The 17,724-nt window shown below is 47.6% G+C and overlaps 1 protein-coding gene across 1 annotated transcript; it reads right to left on the bottom strand.

Annotated features, from left to right (window-relative positions):
* Window positions 1-10,441: 10,441 nt before the first annotated feature.
* SLC22A6 (solute carrier family 22 member 6) lies at window positions 10,442-17,368 on the bottom strand. Its single transcript, XM_058527376.1, has 10 exons — window positions 17,000-17,368; window positions 16,536-16,639; window positions 16,126-16,280; window positions 14,714-14,882; window positions 14,113-14,236; window positions 13,867-13,982; window positions 12,588-12,802; window positions 12,352-12,460; window positions 10,831-11,034; window positions 10,442-10,532 (listed from the first exon to the last, which is right to left on the bottom strand). The coding sequence occupies exons 1-10, from the start codon at window positions 17,366-17,368 to the stop codon at window positions 10,442-10,444; spliced, it is 1,656 nt and encodes a 551-aa protein (XP_058383359.1).
* Window positions 17,369-17,724: the final 356 nt, after the last annotated feature.

Here is a 17,724-nt window from a genome sequence, read left to right as displayed (position 1 = left end):
TGAGCCCTAGCCTCTTAACGGTCAGCAGGAATTTTTATAACTTCTTGAAAGGCAATAAGTTAAACTGTGACTTGAGAGTAGAACAATCAATTATTAAGACTCATTGGGTAAATGGTTTGTCTGAGAGGATCTAAAGGGCAGGTGAGGTTGGATCAGGTGGAGGAAATTACCTTCCCGTGAAGGAGGGATATGCATGATGCCCCAGCATCTGGCAGTCTGAGTCTCCTCACCAGGCTGGAACAGGCGACCTCCTCCTTGGAGAAGAAGGAAAAGTGCTGAGGGCAGGGAGGGAGGTCTATGCTGGTGTGAGCACAGCCTGAACTGACTTCCCTTTTGTCAATGCCACTCTGAGCCAGACGGGGCTGGAGAAAGGCTCTGAAGAGCCCACACAGCAATGCTACTGTGCTGAGGGTCTCAGCATCCCCTAACCGGCGAGCATTGCCTGTGTGTGAATCCCAGAGCCTGCACCTTCAGCCCTAGGCAAGGTCCATGCCATGGTTCAACCTTCACTTAAAGAGTAAACCCTCACCAGGGTCTTATATCATCAGAGTCTCTTTTCTCATTATAATATCCTCTACAACCCACACCCAATTTTTCTTCTTCCCAGAATTGTAACAGCTAAAATCAAGGAAATGTCCACCCTAGTCTATCCCATTAGCTGGTTAAACAAGCTCAAATTCTTTTTTTTTTTAAATAAACTTTATTGAGGTTTAGTATATACAATAAAATGCATCACTTTTGGGGGCACATTTTGATAAGTTTTGACAAGCGTATACACCCTTATAAGCACTATATAGAACATTTCCACCATCCTCGCAAATTTCTTGGTACTATATCCCAGTCAATCTCTACCTAGCCCTAGGCAATAGATTTGTGTTTTCTAGAGTTTCAAATGAATATCATACAGTATATACTCTTTTGTGTCTGGCTTCTTTTGCTCAGCCAAATGTTTTTGAGATTCATCCACATTACAGTGTACTAATAGTTGATTCTCTTTTATTGCAATATTTTGCAATTCTGCTTTTATTGTAGTATTCCATTAAATGTATATACCAGAATTTGTTTATCCATTCACCTGTTGATGAACATTCGGGTTGTTTCCAGTTTTTGGCTATTTACAAATAAAGCTGATATGAACATTTCTGTCCAATGTGTGGACGTATGTTTTAATTTCTCTTGGGTAAATGCCTAGAAATAGAATTGCTGGGTCATATGGTCAAGTGTATGTTTAACTTTATCAGAAACTGTCAAATTGTTTCCCGCAGCGTTTCCAAATTTTGTATTTCCACCAGCAATGTATGAGAGTTCCAGTTACTTCATATTCTTTCCAACACTTGGTATGGTCCATCTTTTGAATTTTAGCCATTTGTATAGACGTATATTGATATCTCATAGTCTAATTCGCATTTTCTGGATGACTAATGATGGTGAGCATCTTTTCATTTGCTTATTGGCCATTCCTTATATCTTCTGTGGTGAAGTACATGTTCAATTTTTTTTGGCCCATTTTTGAAAGGAGTGTTTGGCTTCTTTTTATTGAATTGCAGAGTTCTTTATATACACTGCAGATGTGGAATTCTATGTTTGCATAGTTCTTTCCTCTCCAGAAGTTTGCCCTGCAAATTCCAGCTGCCTTGGCCACTCTGAACTTCTCTTTTGTTCTCCTCAACTCAATGAGATTGTCAAGCTCTATTTGGATTACGCTTCTCTACACTGCAGTCCAGAAATTGCCCCCAGGAAGAAAGCCTGGGTGATGATCTGTAAGTCTCACATCATTTGTTTCTCTTCTCAAAGAAACTGCAGTCATGCACTGCCTGTTGCCCAATGTCTGAAAGCTATTTCTTGCATTTTCTTCAGTTTTCTATTTGTTAAAGGTGGGAGAGTTATTTTAGACCTTGGTATTCTCTCATGCCTAGAACATTTTCTTTTCCATTCTTAATGCCTTTAAAACAACAATGCTCTTTGCGTAACTGGAAGTGGATTTTTTCCCTCAATAAAGGGAGATGCCAGGTAGGGGGTGGGAGAAACGTCCATTCTTCTGACTTCTTGTTTCCTTGTGGAATAAGGAATGGGTTATCTGATTGGTGAGTTTGGGAGAAAGAATAGGGCATGTATAGGCTCCTTTCTTCTTCCCCTCTTTTGAGGTCTCTCTGCCTTCAGAAAGCATGTGTTTTGATTGCTTTTGACTGCATAGTAAGGTATCTGATTGCTGTGTCTAGCTCTCAGTAGGTTCCAAACTTCGGTGCAGAAAAGATGGGTGTTTTGATAGTTTATTTCATCCAGATCCAAGTTCAGGATTTCTGGGTGATGTCTTCTTCTTTAATTCTGTTGCCATCCTGTCTTCATGATATATATATATATTGTTTTTTATTTCTTCAGTTGTTCCTGCTTATGGAAATGTATTTGGCAAGAAGTCATGAGGACTATAATAATGTAACAGTTGTTGAGACTTCTGCTTCCAGCCCAGAATGAGTAACAGAGACTGGATTTACTCTCCTGCCTTAAACTCATAAAAAGCCTGTCAAATTATATACAACAACTGTTTTTAGACATTGGACAATAGCAGCACAGGACAGTTAGCCCCTGAAAGAAGGGAAACAAACAAAATGAGCCTCATGAATCAGCTTACTGACTGGAGAAAATTTCGAGGCTCTAGAACAGTGAGGGTAGGAAGGAACCTAGAAGGCTGGAAGTGTCCCAAATTAAGGAGATGGATTTGGGAGTTTGGATATCCTGTGGGAAACCATGCAAGCCAGAAGATAATGGAGAAATATCTCCAAAGAGCTGGGAGAAAAAAACTTGTCAACCTAAAATTCAATACCCAGCGAAAATATCTTTCAAAACCGAAGACAGAATCATGACTTTTTTAGGCACACAAAAGTTGAAAGAATTCAGCAGTGGCAGACATGCACTATAAGAAATGTTAAATGAAATTAAGTTTGTACTTAAAAACTATCCTGCAAGGAACATTCCAGGCACATATGACTTCACTTGTTAATTCTGTGAAACATTTTAAAGGAAGAAATAATATCAAGTTCTACACAAACACCAGAAGTTGAAAAGTAGAAAATAGTTCATAACTCATTCTATGAGGCTGCTACAACAAAACACTATAAACTTATTGATGGTATTTATTTATGGGTGGCTTATAAACAACAGAAATTTATTGCTCACAGTTCTAGAGGCTACAAGTATGAGATCATGGTGCCAGCATGGTGGGTTCTGGTGAGGTTCTCTTCTGGGTTGTAGATGGCTAACTTCTCATTGTATCCTCACATGGCAGAAAGATAGAGCTGGCTCTCTGGCCTCTTCTTAGAAGGGCACTAATCACATTCAGAGAGCTCCACTCTCTTTAACTGATTATCTTCCAAAGGCCCCACCTCTAAATACCATCATATTGAGGATTAGATTTCAATGTATGAATTTTGGAGGGACGTAAACATTCAGTCCATAATACTCTGACACTAAAACCAGACAAAAACATTACAATAAAAGAAAACTACAGATCCGTATTCCTTATGAGCATAAATGTAAAATTCTTAATATAATTTTATCAAATTTGATATATCAAATTGATATATATATCTCAAATATATAAAAAGGATAATGCATTTTGACAAAGTGGAGTTTATCCCAGGAATACAAGATGGATTTAACATTAAAAAATCAATTAATGTAATTCACCACATTAATAGGTTAAAAAGGAAAAACTATAGGATCATCTCAAGAAATGCAGAAAGAGCATTTGAAAAAATTCAACATCCGCAACATCCATGATAAAACTTCTCAGCAAACTAGGAATAAAAGTGAACTTCTTCAAACTGATAAATGTCATCTATGGGAAAACTATAGTTAACATCATATTTAATTGTGAAAGACTAAATGCTTTTCTCCTGAGTTCAGGAAAAAAACAAGGATATTCACTCTCAGTTATTCAACATTGTATTGGAGTGTAATAATGTAAGTAAAAGAAATGAAAGAATTCCATAAAGGAAAGAAGAAGAAAATCTGCCTTTATTTGCAGACAACATGATTGTACAGAAAATCCTAAGGAATCTACAAAAAGCTATTAGAACTAATAAGTGATTTTAGCAGGTTTGCAGGATGCCAGGTCAATATACAAAAATCAAGTGCTATTATATGTTTCTATATAATAGCAACAAACAATTGGCAATTGAAATAAAAATATCTATAATTGCATAAAAATATGAAATTCTTAGGATAAATATGATAAAATATGTGTAAGATCTGTATACTGGAAATTACAAAACATTGCTGAGAGAAACTAAAGAAGATACAAATAAATGGAGAACCATATCATGGATTAGAACATTCAGTATTGTTAAGATGTCAATTATTCCCAAGATGATGTATAGATTCACTGTAATACAAATCAAAATCACAGCAGTTTTTTTGGTAGAAATTTACAAGTTGATTTTAAAATCTATATGGAAATGCAAAGGATCTAGACTAGCCAAAACAACTTTGAAAAAGTTAAACAAAATGAAAGTATTTACACTATCTGAGTTCAAGACTAATTATAAAGTTATAGCAATCAAGACAGTGTGGTATTTATGCAAAGACAAATAAATAGATCAATGGTACAGAACAGAGAGTCCAAAATAGAGCCACACATGTAGCCATCTGATCTTTGACCAAGATGCTTAGACAACTCAATGATGAAAAGGAAATCTTTCAACAAATGGTGCTGGAACAATTGAACATCCATATGCAAAAATCAATGAACCACAACTCTCTTACCTCACATTACAAAGATAACTCAAAACAGATCATAGACCTAAATGTAAGAGCTAAAGTATAAAATGTCTATAAGAAAACATAAGAGAAAATTTTAATGTCCTTGGGTTTGGCAAAGATTTTTAAAATCAGACCAAAAAAAAAAAAAAAAGCATGAACTATAAAAGAAAAAAATAATTAAATTGGTCTTCATCAAAATTTTAAAACTTTTGCTATTCAAAAGTCACTGGTATAAAAATGAAAAGGCAAGCTATAAACTTGGAGAAAGTATTTGCAAAACACATATCTGGCAAAGGACTTGTTTCCAGAACAAGTTAAAAAAGGCTTTCAACTTAACCATAAGAAATCAGACAATTGAATAAAAAAGTGTGCAAAATTTCTGAACAGACACTTTACCAAAGAAGAGATCTAGATGGAAATAAGCACATGAAAAGTTGCTTAACATTATTAGTCAATAGGGAAATGCAAATTAAAACTACAATAATATACCACTACACTTTCACTACAACGCTAAAATTTTTTTTAATTTTATTTATTTATTTTTCCCCCAAAGCCCCAGTAGATAGCTGTATGTCATAGTGGCACGTCTTTCTAGTTGCTGTATGTGGGATGTGGCCTCAGCATGGCCAGAGAAGCAGTGCGTTGGTGTGCGCCCAGGATCCGAACCCAGGCTGCCAGCAGCAGAGCGCACTCACTTAACCGCCAAGCCACGGGGCCCGCCCCACAACGCTAAAATTTAAAGTATCGATTATATCAAGTGTTGACAAAGATATGGAGCAACTGGAACTCTCATATACTGCTGGTGGGAATGTGAAATGTTACAGCCACTTTGGAAACTGGCTATTCTTAAAAAATTAAACATATACCTTACATACTACCCAGCCATTCCACTCCTCGATAGTTGCTCAAGAAAAATGGAAGCCTATGTCTACACAAAGAAGGAACATGAGAAAACTTTTGGAGGTGATGGATATGTTCATTGTCTTGATTGTGGTGATGGTTTCATGGGTGTATGCATCTGTCAATACTCATCAAATTGCACAGTGTAAATATGTGCAACTAATTGTCTATTATATTTCAATAAAGCTGTAAAAGTATATTAGTTAAGATGTTTTTGGTTGCAAATCACAGAAAAACCAACTCACAATGGCTTAAAGGAGAAGGAGGATTTAAATTTAAATTCCCACAGTTAACAATTAGAGTAGAGAGGGGTTGCTTCAGGATTGGTTAAATCAGTGGCTCAATGACATCATCAAACCCCAGGTTAGTTCCATCTTTCCACTGTGTTACTCTCAGTTTTTGCCTTAGTTCTTGCTCTGGTTTCCGTGTTGGATTGCAAAATGGCTACCACAGTTCCAGACATCCCACCCAGACTCAACATTGTCTACCACCTAAATTTAAACCCTGACCAATTCAGGCCCTAACAGGCTGCGTGGTTGCTTCTATGGGTGTGGCTCACATGGAACTTGCTACTAGGGTGTGGGCTTCTTTTGGGGGAAGAGTTTAGGGTAAGCAGGAACAGACCTCACTAGAGCTGATCAGGGAAACTGAGCCTCAAGTTCATCTAGTTTATTACTCCAGCTTTTTGCAATGGAGTCGCTACTGTTCTATGGCAACAACAAGAACCACATGGAGCTAGTCACATTTCTGAGAACATCATTAGATGGTTTTCTTGAAAACGGAGGAACAATGCAGCACTGCGGTCCACCTGGTGCTTTTCTTCTGCTCCCTATACTCACGACAAAAATCTTTCCTCCCATAGTTTTTAATTTTAATTTTATTTATTTATTTATTTCCCCCCCCAAAGCCCCAGTGGATAGTTGTATGTCATAGTTGCACATCCTTCTAGTTGCTGTATGTGGGATGCGACCTCAGCGTGGCTGGAGAAGCGGTGCGTCGATGCGCGCCCGGGATCCGAACCCGGGACGCCAACAGCAGAGCGCGCGCACTTAACCGCTAAGCCATGGGGCCGGCCCCCTCCCGTAGTTTTTAAAACATATAAAGGTAAGGTGGGGGTTTAACAGAGAGGATTCTAGGAGTCCCAAGCTTAAATGCCTACAAGGGCCATAGGGTAACATAAATGTGTGAATCTGACCAGATGTAAGACTATAGGGAGTGGTGAGGCCTTTGGTGATCTAGACAGTACAACCCTGTCCACCAAAAAAATAGAGCATGGGAAAATAAAACCTCTATGGGCCAGTTTGAGACCCCTGGAGGAGTCTGAGAATAAGGGATGTGCATTAGTTTCTGACAGCTGTTGTAACAAATTGCCACAAATTTAGTGGCTTAAAACAGCACAAATTAATTTTCTTATAGTTCTAGAGGTCAGAAGTCTAATAGCAATGTGTTGGCAGGGCTATGTCCCTTCAGGAGGCTTCAGAGGAGAATCCATTTCCTTGCCTTTTGCAGCTTCTAGAGGCTGCTTGCTTTCCTTGGCTTGTGGTCACTTCTTGCATCATTCCAACCTCTTGCTTCTGTTGTCACATCAGCTACCCACTCTGATCTCCTGCCTTCCTCTTGTAAGGACTGTTGTGATCACATTGGGCCCACGCAGATAAGCCAGGATAATCTCCCCATCTCAAGATCCTTAACTTAATGACATCTGCAGAGTCCCTTTACCATGTAAGATAACATATTCACAGGTTCCAGGGGTTAGAATATGGACATCTTTGGGGACCATTATTCTGCATACCACACAATATGAAAGCTTAACTGGCTGGTCATCTGTTCTCTGAGGGGCCATAGAACCTCCTGGGAAGGGGGTGAAGAGCCTAATGGAGGGGCTTGGTGTGGACTGAAGGCTGGGCCATAGAGGTGTGACCTGGGATGCAAGGTTGGAGCCTGGGAAGGTGGTGTCCTGTGAGCACTCTATCAGGGCCATGCAGTTCAGGAAACTCCTGAGTGTGCCATCCTGGCCAGGAAGTGCACAGAGCTGCAGGTAGAGAAACTGAAGGTGGTCACAAAGCCCTACTAACCTTGTGGTCAAAACTGGGGACAGCATCTGAAGCCACTGGAGTGAGGCATGACAGTACCAGAACTCAGGTTCAGGGCCAAGGAGAGAGGATGAGATGGGAGCCGGTATTCTGGGGATGACTCCTTGGGATGATAGGTCAGAAGTCACCTACTGGTCACTTAAAAGTGGGAGGAAGGTAGGGTTCCACTTGGTGGAGGGCATGGGATGAATGTAGGAAGTCCCAGTCTCGGATCTGGAGAAACGGATTCTGTGTAATGATGTGAGCTGTCTGAGTCAGCACCAGAGCTTGTACCAGTTGAGGGGGGTGGGTGGTGTGCAGCTGGGGAAGGCCAGGGGCTGGCTCTAGTTGAGGCAGATGCAGATACCAGGTGATCTAAGCACAGACATGAGACACCCACAGGAGTCAGAGCATGTCAGAGTTGCTGGTAGGGTTCTGAGGCAGGGGTAGGGCAAGACACTGGTCCCAAGACCCCCAGATCTGCAGAAGCAGGGCTAGATCCAGGTGTCCTGCCTCCCACTCCCAGTCCTGTCTGCCTGCTCAAGGCTGGTGAAGAAGCTATCCCAGGAGCCCATCGTCAGCCATGATGGCGGCGCTGCCTGACAAATAGCAGCAGACATGGGACTGGTGGCCCTTGGGCATCTTACTGGGTCCTACGATGGGGAACATGGGCAGTTTCAGCACCATGGGGGGACACCAAGGCTCCATATGTTCCAGGAGGTGGGGTGGGCCATGGTGATTTTGGCCCTGCCCAATTTGTCCTGGTAGTCCGGCTGTCCGAGCTGCCATGAGCTGTCCCAGGGCTTTGTGACTTTTTCAGGTGAGCTCCAGGCCACCTCCCCTCTCCAGGCTGCCCTGACTCAGCTCGAGCCCTAGGGTCCTGTCTGGAAGGCAATGTGTACAGACGTGGCAATGAGAGGTGTGGACTTTCCTCAAGGGATAAAGGGCTGGGGGGCCGGGTCACTGCAGGGGAAAGAGTAAGAGGCAGTGTGCCAGGAGACAAGCATGACGGAGCAAGCACATTTATGGGACGTCACGGCTGGCCGCTCACTCCTGCCACCCGTGAGTGCAAATAAGTCTGCCTTTTCCGCGCAGCCCATGCTTCCCTGAAGTGAGCTCCTTTGCTGACGCCAGTGATTGGATATCCCTGTCTTTTCCTGACTGTGACTCCTCAACTGCCTTCCATCCCTCCTTTCACGTGGTTCTTACCAGGATCCCTTCTCTCCTCCCCCTTACTCTTCTCTCCCTCTTTTCCGCCCAAGAGGGAGGAGAAGAAGCCAAAGTCTGGGTGCCTCACAGCTCCGAGCAGTGAAGGGGCCAGGCACACACATTCCTGAGTGGCATTGTCTGCATTCTAATCCCGACTGTAATTTACTAGCTGTGTGAGCTTGGGCAAGTGACTTAACCACTCTGTGCCTCAATTTCCTTATCTGTAAAATGGGGGATAATAATAGTACCTATCTGGGCCAGCCCCATGCCTTAGCGGTTAAGTGCGCGTGCTCCGCTACTGGCGGCCCCGGTTGGGATCCCTGGCGTGCACTGACGCACGGCTTCTCCGGCCACGCTGAGGCCGCGTCCCACATAAAGCAACTAGAAGGATGTGCAGCTACGATGTACAACTATCTACTGGGGCTTTGGGGAGAAAAAAAAAAAAAGGAGGAGGATTGGCAATAGATGTTAGCTCAGAGCCCGTCTTCCTCAGCAAAAAAAAAGAGGAGGATTAGCACGGATGTTAGCTCAGGGCTGATCTTCCTAGCAAAAAATAAAATAAAATAAAATAAAACTGTTAAAAAAATAGTTAAAAAAAATAGTACCTATCTCTAGAAAGTTACTGGGAGGATTAAATGAGTTAATATATGCAAAGTGCTTAAGACCGTGCCTGGCACCAAATTAGCACTCAGTGCTGGCTCTCTCTGGCTGGGTTCTACCCTCCCCTTTTTCTCCTCTCTCCCCGACACCAGCCCAGGGCCCTCAGGAGGCAGAGCAGCAAAGAAAGCCCAGGACGGGTGGCAGGAAGGATTAGGGTAGCTGGCGGGCTGAACCTCCAGCCGCGGAGCTGGAAGTTGCAAACTGGTTTCCAGTCTGGACCCTGCTGGAATCTGGAGGAGCAGGGCCCAGTACCTGAAGTCACAGCCGCTGGCGTCCTTTTTCTCCCCACTTGCGGCCAGAGGTTCCCACCCGCCCTCCCAGAGGGGGAGGAGCCCGAAACAAAGCTTCTGATTGGCTGCTTACATTTTGGTCCCTTGTCAATTTTCAGTCTGAAGGGGAAGGGGAGGGGCGCAAGGTATTTTAAACTCGCAGAAATATTTGAATAGGTTAGGGAAGAAGGGAGGGAAGCGGGAGGAGAGGAGGGGCAGTGGCCGCGGCCGAGGTAAGGAATTCTTCTCCAATTGCCTGGGATGGTTCCTAAAGTCCTGGGGGTTGAGGGGTGGGAACGACTGTATACCCTTTTGGGCTGGAAGTTGGCTGATGCGGAGAGGCTGTTACATTTGCGACAAGAGAGACAAAGGGAGATGCTGCACACAGACAAACCTTTTAATGATGTGGTCTCAGTGGAGTCTATTCAGAGAGAGGGGCCCCGGGGGAGGTGCTTCCCTGAACCACAGCCCTGACACTGGGCCGCCATTCCCCCTTCCCCCTCCTCATGTGGGTGGCCCAGGACCTGTAGGACCCTCACTCCCTTTAGGGTTCTGTGAGGCCCCTTCTGGTGCTCAGAGTCCATTCTTCTCCCCTGCTGAGGCCTGGAGTGGGACCATCTGCTTCTGCTGCTCTTGCTGCTGTCGCTTCCGATTCCCTTTCCTCCTGGGGGGAGGAGAGTGGTGTCTTGGGTATGCAGCCTCCAAGCCAGGGCTGAGAGCTGGGCGCTCCTGGGGGCTCTCCACTCAGCTGTGCCCAGCTGCTAGCTCTCTGCCCCCAAACATCTACTGCTCCCTGGAGCTGGGAGGCCCAGAAAGGACTCTAGGAGACTCTCACCCGATTGGAGGAAATAGGGACAAAGAGCCCTGGCCGGGAAGAGGAGGCCTGGGTTTGAGTCTCAATGCCACCCCAGCCTGGATATGTGACTTGGGGTCAGTTGCTGCCCATCTGGATGGGGGCTCACCTGTTTTCCACGTCCTGCACAGTGTCCGGCAGTGGCTGGCCCAGGGTCTCCGGCAGGAGGGCAATGGCAGCGCTGGCAGCCATGGGGACAGCGCCGTAGATAAAGAGAGGCACGGAGTGGTAGAGCTCGGCGGTCATGCTCACCAGTGGGCTTACGATGCTGCCCACTCGGGCCATGGTGCTGCCCATTCCCATGCCTGTCTGCCTGCGGGGCCCCAGAGGGGAGTGTCAGTTAGTGTACTGGCATGAAGGCCCAGATGCCCAGGCACCCCTCGTGCCTCCTCTGTTCCCCATTTGATTAGCAAACCAATTTGGCATTTGTTTTAGAGATTAAAAAAACAAAATAAAACAAAACAGGTTGGGAAGGGCTCTGGCCAGAGAATCAGGAGATTGTGTTTTGCCTCTGCCCTTAACTTGCTATGTGACCTTGGCCATGTCCTTTTTCCTTTCTGGGCCTCAGTTTCCTTGGCAGTCAAATTAGACAGTAGACAGTTGAGTTAGGCCATTCGTTCTCAGATCACCTGGGAGATTTTTGAGTTATGGTTGCCCCAGCCCCACACGGACCTATTAGATTAGAATCTCCAGGGGAAGGGACATGGAGTCACATGTTAAGAACGTTCTCTGTGAGAGCAGAGGTTAAAAACATTGACTCAGAAGACAAACTGCTTGGGTTCAAATCCAAGCTGCCTCACTTATGAGCTATGTGACCTTGGGCAAGTCGCTTAACCTCTCTGTGGCTCAGTTTTCTCATTTGTAAAACGGGAATAATCATAGTACCTACCACAGAGGCTTATTATGAGGATTAAGTGAGTTGATATTTGTAAAAAATTTAAGACAGTGCCTGGCACATAGGAAGTGCTTTATACTATTGTTCTGTCCCCTGAAATTCCATGAGGGCACAAGAAGTAATCATGACCCCTCAAGGTTCTCATTCCAAGAAGCTTAGGGAAGCCTGACATGTCTTTGACATCTCCTGTGAATTTTGTGTCCCTCTCTTAAAACAGACATGTGTTTCTTGTTTCTTAATGCAAAAGTACTCCCTCCCCCCAGTCTTGGCCTGGTAAGAGCAGTGCTGCGTTTCTCTATGCAGCTGGCAAACTATCAAGTACCACCATTATGAAGTGTGGCTCCTGTGATAGGAAATTATTTTTATGTTTGTGGTCTTTGCTTTCAGATGTACCACTTGGTTTATAGCTGAAATTTAGATTTGGTGGCAGATTCTAACACGTGCTTTGAAGATCAAGGGGGGACGTCAATTCATTGCCTCTGAGGTGTGTCTTCTTGGCTGCCTTCCCTACTTCCCTGCCCCAACTGGTGGCTTCTTTTGAGATCTTCTTCTGGAGTCAGATAAGGGCTTAGTGGGGGCCACACCTGTGTTAGCCAGGCTGTGAAGTGTGTATTGAGTGGCTGCTATATATCTTGCACAGATGGGTGCTGGGTCATAGTGGACTGTGTTCTGGGGTCTGACCTGTGTGCAGGGGAATGTTTTGCTCCAAGACCCACCCATTGGGTTCTCACTCACCGGACCATCGTGGGGTACAGCTCCCCAGTATACAGGAAGATGCAGTTGAAGGAGGAAGCCAGGCAGCCCTTCCCCAGCACAGCAAAGAAGGTTCTGACAATGGACTGATCTAGGGAGAGAGAAGGGGGGCCAGCGGGAGCTCGGGAGTTGGGGCTGGGAGGAATTAGCCCCCCTCCCTTCTGAGAAACTGGATCATGTCTGGGGATGGGCCAAAGATGAGGGACCTGGGTGCTCACCCTGGGGTACCACCGCATTCACCAGGATGCAGACGCCCGCCAGGAACAGTGAGGCCATCTGGGCAGGCCGGCGGCCCAGGAAGTTGATGACAAGGAAGCCCACAAGCTTGGCAGGCAGATCCACAGCACCAAAGATCACCTGGATTAGGTAGATGCTGACCCCAAAGCCCTGTAGGTCCATGACCAGCCCATAGTAGGCAAAGCTAGTGGCAAACCTAGTGGGGAGGGATGAGGGGTATGGAGTTTGATAGGAAGCCTTAAAGGAGGGAGGGGTGCTCCTTGAAAATAGGGATGAGCCGCATTGAGTACCCTGCTTAAGAAGCTGGAATCTGCCTTGGCTAATATTTCCTCAGACATTTAGTATGCAGTTTAAGTATTGGGGTGGTCCTCCCATACCCCAAATTTCTCAATCTTCTGATAATTAGTGTCCCCAGTGTATTAGCGAATTTTCACTTAGTTGCTATGTGGGATTTACATAGCTTTAGTCTTTATCTTATCTATTGCTACTGGACTGAGGGAGGGCAAGTGGCTATCCATATCTTCAAGGCCAAGATGTTGGGAGATGCCAGAGCCTTCCAGGACCTGTCCACGGTCCTGGAATGGGTGTTGTGCTTTTTAAGATATCAAGAGCCCACAACATGAAGCTCGGGTGACTGGATAGAACCCACAACCTGGAGTAAATCCCAAATTGGAAGCAAAGGATTCATTGATAAGATTGTTCCTTCTGATCATGCTTCTCTTAATTGTCATGGGATTGCTATGGTGGTGGGATTGGGAGGGTGGCACAAAGGAAGGGTAATGGGGATGTTGCAACAGGAAAGGAAGATTTTTGGCTGATAGAAGCCTGGGCCAAATTGTATTTTTGGAGATGAGCTTTAGGCATCTCACTGCCTGGGCCTGTATTTCTGGCAGGCACCACAAGGCCAGTCAAGTGTCCCAATGTTTTGCAAGCCAGACTGGTCTCTGCCTTCATGATGTAATACTATTAACTCTAGGCCACCAGTCCTGATGAGGTGTTTCCATATTGGAACAGAGTTGGTAAAAAGAGAAGAAGATGGAGACACTGGTGCCCACTGTGGGGACTGGAACTGAACTGAGGCTGGAGCTCATCTGATTCTTCAAGACTCTCCCTGGTGGAGGGTTACTGCCCCTCATAGCAGGTCCGCTGACTTTTCCTCCCTCTTGTCTAGCTTTGCTCACCCATTGCATCCACTCTCTCCCAAGTCAGCTGTTTTGTCTTCTGGTCTATTTGTCTGTCAGTCTGTCTGTCTCGGCCTACCATAGCAAGGAGAGGCAGAGGAAGAGGCGGCGAAGGGTGGGGCAGCGCAGCAGCTCCATGGCCGAGGCCTGGCCTTTGCCCATGGTCAGCTCCTTCTGCAGACTGGCCCGGATCACCTGCCAGGATGGGCAGGGCTCAGGGCCTGGACTCCTCCAGGAGCGCCTCCCAGCCTAACCCCTTACTCAGGGAAGCCCTCTTGGGGGTGGAGTCCTGATGGGGTGTCATGGTAGATGTCTGGGGTCTCACCTCTATACTTAGCTTGGCTCCCTCTTCCTGCTTCCCATTGATCCAGGCCACTCTTTGTAGCGACCTCAGGGTGAGGTCTAGCCTCCCGGAGGAAACTTGCCAGCGGGCAGACTCGATGAAGAACCTGGGAGCGGGGGTAGGGGTGGGTGTTGGTATGGCTTCAGTTCCAGTCGGCTGGGCTGGGGGCAGGGGGTAGGCTTTCCAGGGGCCTGCAGTGGGATTTTATTTAAGGCTGAGAACCCGGGAGCTTTGTCAAATCTCTTTCTCTAGGACCACAAAGCAGTGCCCAGCTTGGTGACGATTCATTCCCCAATGAATGAAGCTCAGCTCTTGGGTGCTGGGCAAAGGGAGCAGTACAGACAGGCTGGAAACTGGAGGAAGCTGGGGGAAGCTGCAGAATGGATACCCTGGGCCAAATCTCTCCTCCCACAGCCTCAGTTTCCCCATCTGTCACACTGAGTCATTGACCTGGGTTTGACCTTCTGCCTTTGACCTTCTCTATTCTATGGGGTGGAGTGTGCAGCAAGATCTGGGGGATATCTTGTCCTTTGCAGCCATCTGTGCTCCTGTGGCACCCCCACCCTCTCTGGGCCCCATGTACCAGGAGTAGATAAAGAAGGCGAAAAAAGGTGCAGAGACGAGCAGCTGCAGGTGGCGCCAGTGGGGCACGGCATAGGCCACACCCGCCAGGAGAAACTGGCCCAGGCTGTAGGTGTAGCCCATCAGGGTGCCCACATAGGCCCGCGTGTGGATGGGCATCCACTCCACATCTGGAAAAAGGGTTAGAACAGAATGGTGCAACTTCCCAGGCTACCAGGTGGAGACCCCTGGGGCAGGCAAAGACCCCTCTCTCCATCCAAACCTTGGTCTGCCCCAAGGCTTAGTGGAAGATACATCAAATGAGGTTGGATACCATGGTAGAGGAAGTGGGGTACTTTCAGTGGAGATGGGGATGGGGAGGTGGTTTTGGAATCCCCAGGAATTGTCCCCTCCATTCCCCTGCTGTGTGTTTGCTCCCCCCCAACCTACTGTCCTGGCTAGGGGCCCCTTTCCGTTCACTGCGTCTCTGACCACTCAGTCCATTCTCAGCAGCAGCCACTCCTCTGGTCTTCCTCAGACTGGGCTGGATTCCAGCCTCAGTGGCCAGAGCAGCTCGGAGGAGGCAGTGGTCTTCCTCCATCCTGGAGATTTGAGGTGGGAGTGGGACCACCTCTCTGCTGCAATCTAAAGACCCAGCTCTGTTACTTGTGAGCTCCTGATTTGGCTGCTTGGCCAGCCGCTTGGAAACTTAGACTGGGCTTTGAGGCTGGATTCTAGGTGTCCTGCCCTGGCCCCAGCCCAGCCTGATTAATTTCTTTAGTCTAGAGAATCCTAAATCCTTAGATTCCCTTCTGGGCTTGAGGGATGACCTTGGGTAAATCCTTTCCCTTCTCTGTCTCAGGTTCTTCATCTGAGAAACAAGGGGAAGGGAGGTCATCTATCAGAGGATGCATATTGATGACTCATGGACAGGCCATGCTCAGTCCATAAATGTATTCGGTCTACATGATGCTGGCTTGCCCTATGTTAAAAATATTAGAATTAATTGCCAACATTAAAAAATTGGGATATTTTACATCAATAAAAGCAAGAGGGGGAGATGTGACAGCCCTGAGACCTCCTGGCTGGAGCAGCTGAGTGGCTGTGGCCCCTCTGGATGGGTGTGACTCTCCTTTGGATACAGTCCTCACTGCTCCCTAATGTCTCTTGTATCCGGTCTCCTTCAGTGATTTAGAGGAACTGCCTGGCCCTAACAATGGAGTTTGCAATCCTGTATCTAAAAGAGGGATCAGGATGGCGTAAGCCTGAGAAAAGGGCTGTTATGTTGGCTGGAAGGGCAGACCTAAAGGACAGGCCAAGGGCAGCAGAGCTCAGGAGGGGTGGGCAAGGAGAGGAGGCTGGGAAGGGGCTGCTGGACTGGATGGTCAGAGGGGAGTGGGTAGGGACCAGCCTGGGCCTCCCAGCATCCCTCACTCAGTGTCATGCAGTTGAGGGCGATGCCAGCCAGTGACATGCCCGAGAGGAGCCGGAAGACACAGTAGACGGAGAAGTTGGGAGCGAAGGCTGTACAGGTTCCTGACACGGCTGTCTGCAGGTAGTTCAAGATCAGCACCTTCCGGCGGCCCAGCCTGTGGGGGAGGGAAGACCTGCAGCAGGGGTCCTGAGGACCAACGGAGACTAGGCTGGGCAGGGAAAAGAGTGCTTGCCCTGGTGAGGCCCTGGGGTGGGGGTCTTTTGAGGACCTGTGCAGAATCATGAGGCTGGCGCTATAGGTCTTCAAACCAGCCCCAGCTGGGAATGCCAACCTCCCACCTAGGCCCCCCTGAGCCCAGCCAAGGAGCCCCCAATCCCAGCCCGGCCCCGAGGCCCCACCCAGGACTGACCTGTCTGATAGGGACCCGAACACCATGGCTCCGAAAAGCACCCCTACCATGTACAAGGACTGACCCAGCTGGCGTAAGGCCCTGTGAGAGCACACGAGGTCCCACTGTGGGGAGAGGGGGACAGGCGTCAGGCAGAGACGAGCCTGGGCTGCAGGGCAGCCCTTACCCTCCTTCAGGCTGCCCTCTGAGGTCTGTGGCCCCTTCTTCTCCTGACACTCCTCTTTGCTGTTTGTTTCCCTGGTCCCAGGGGCTGAGAGACTTTTCTTGACTCTGTGACTCTCATGTCTGCCTTTCCTACAAAGGGCCCCATCTTGAACTCCTTTCTCCATCTTCCCATCTTGGCCTCTGGAGAATTTGAGACAGCCTGTGCGTGTGTGTATGTGTGTGTTTGTCTGTCTGTCTGTCTCAGAGAGGAAGGCACAGTCTAGACGGCGCATGGAGGGTATCCTCCCAGGTATCCTCACCTCAGTCACGATGGTGGAAGGGAAGGTGCTCTTGTCGTAGATCCAGCCATCAGTGCAGGGCTCTGTGGCCCCTGTGCTGTTGGCCCCGGTGCCATTGGACGAAGGTGGTCCCTGTTGCGGGGAGGTGAAGCGGAGGCAGGATTCAGGCCGCCCCTGCCTGTCCCGGGGCAGCCAGGCCTCCAGCTCCCTGTCCTTGCTGAGGTTGGCATCGGCAGGTGGGCGGCAGTGGTGGGTGGGGATGGCGGCGGTGAAGTTCTGCAGGGTGTTTTGGGAGGCCATCAGGAGCAGGGGGAGGACCACTAGAGTGACCTGGATCTTCTGGAAGCGGCCGACGCCCCCCACTTGCTTCAGGAGGTCATTGAAGGCCATGGGGCCAGGCCCGGCTGAGCTGCTGGGCTAAGGACTTCCAGTCCTGGCACCACCGTCTGTGTGTCTGTCTGCGGGCTGTCCTTCACCGAGGAGAAGGGCTGCCGTTGCTTCCGCAGCTGAGTTGCTCCTAGAGCTGAATCTGAGCCGGCTCTGTGGGGGAACAGCAGCCTGGCCGGGCTGCCCCTCCTTCCTTCTCTCTCTCCTTGTTCTGTCCCTCCCTTTCTCTTGCTGCCTCTCCTCACTTGGGGGCAGGGGGCTCAGCTTTCAGGGTCTGCTGTAACCCTGGCCCCTACATGGGCAGTATTTAATCCTTGGCCTGGAGGGAATGAGTTAAAGTGTGACTTGGTATCAGAAGG

This window comes from Diceros bicornis, chromosome 31, assembly GCF_020826845.1.
Source record: "Diceros bicornis minor isolate mBicDic1 chromosome 31, mDicBic1.mat.cur, whole genome shotgun sequence".
NCBI classification, from domain to species: domain Eukaryota; kingdom Metazoa; phylum Chordata; class Mammalia; order Perissodactyla; family Rhinocerotidae; genus Diceros; species Diceros bicornis.
This window is presented reverse-complemented; position numbering and strand designations above follow the sequence as displayed.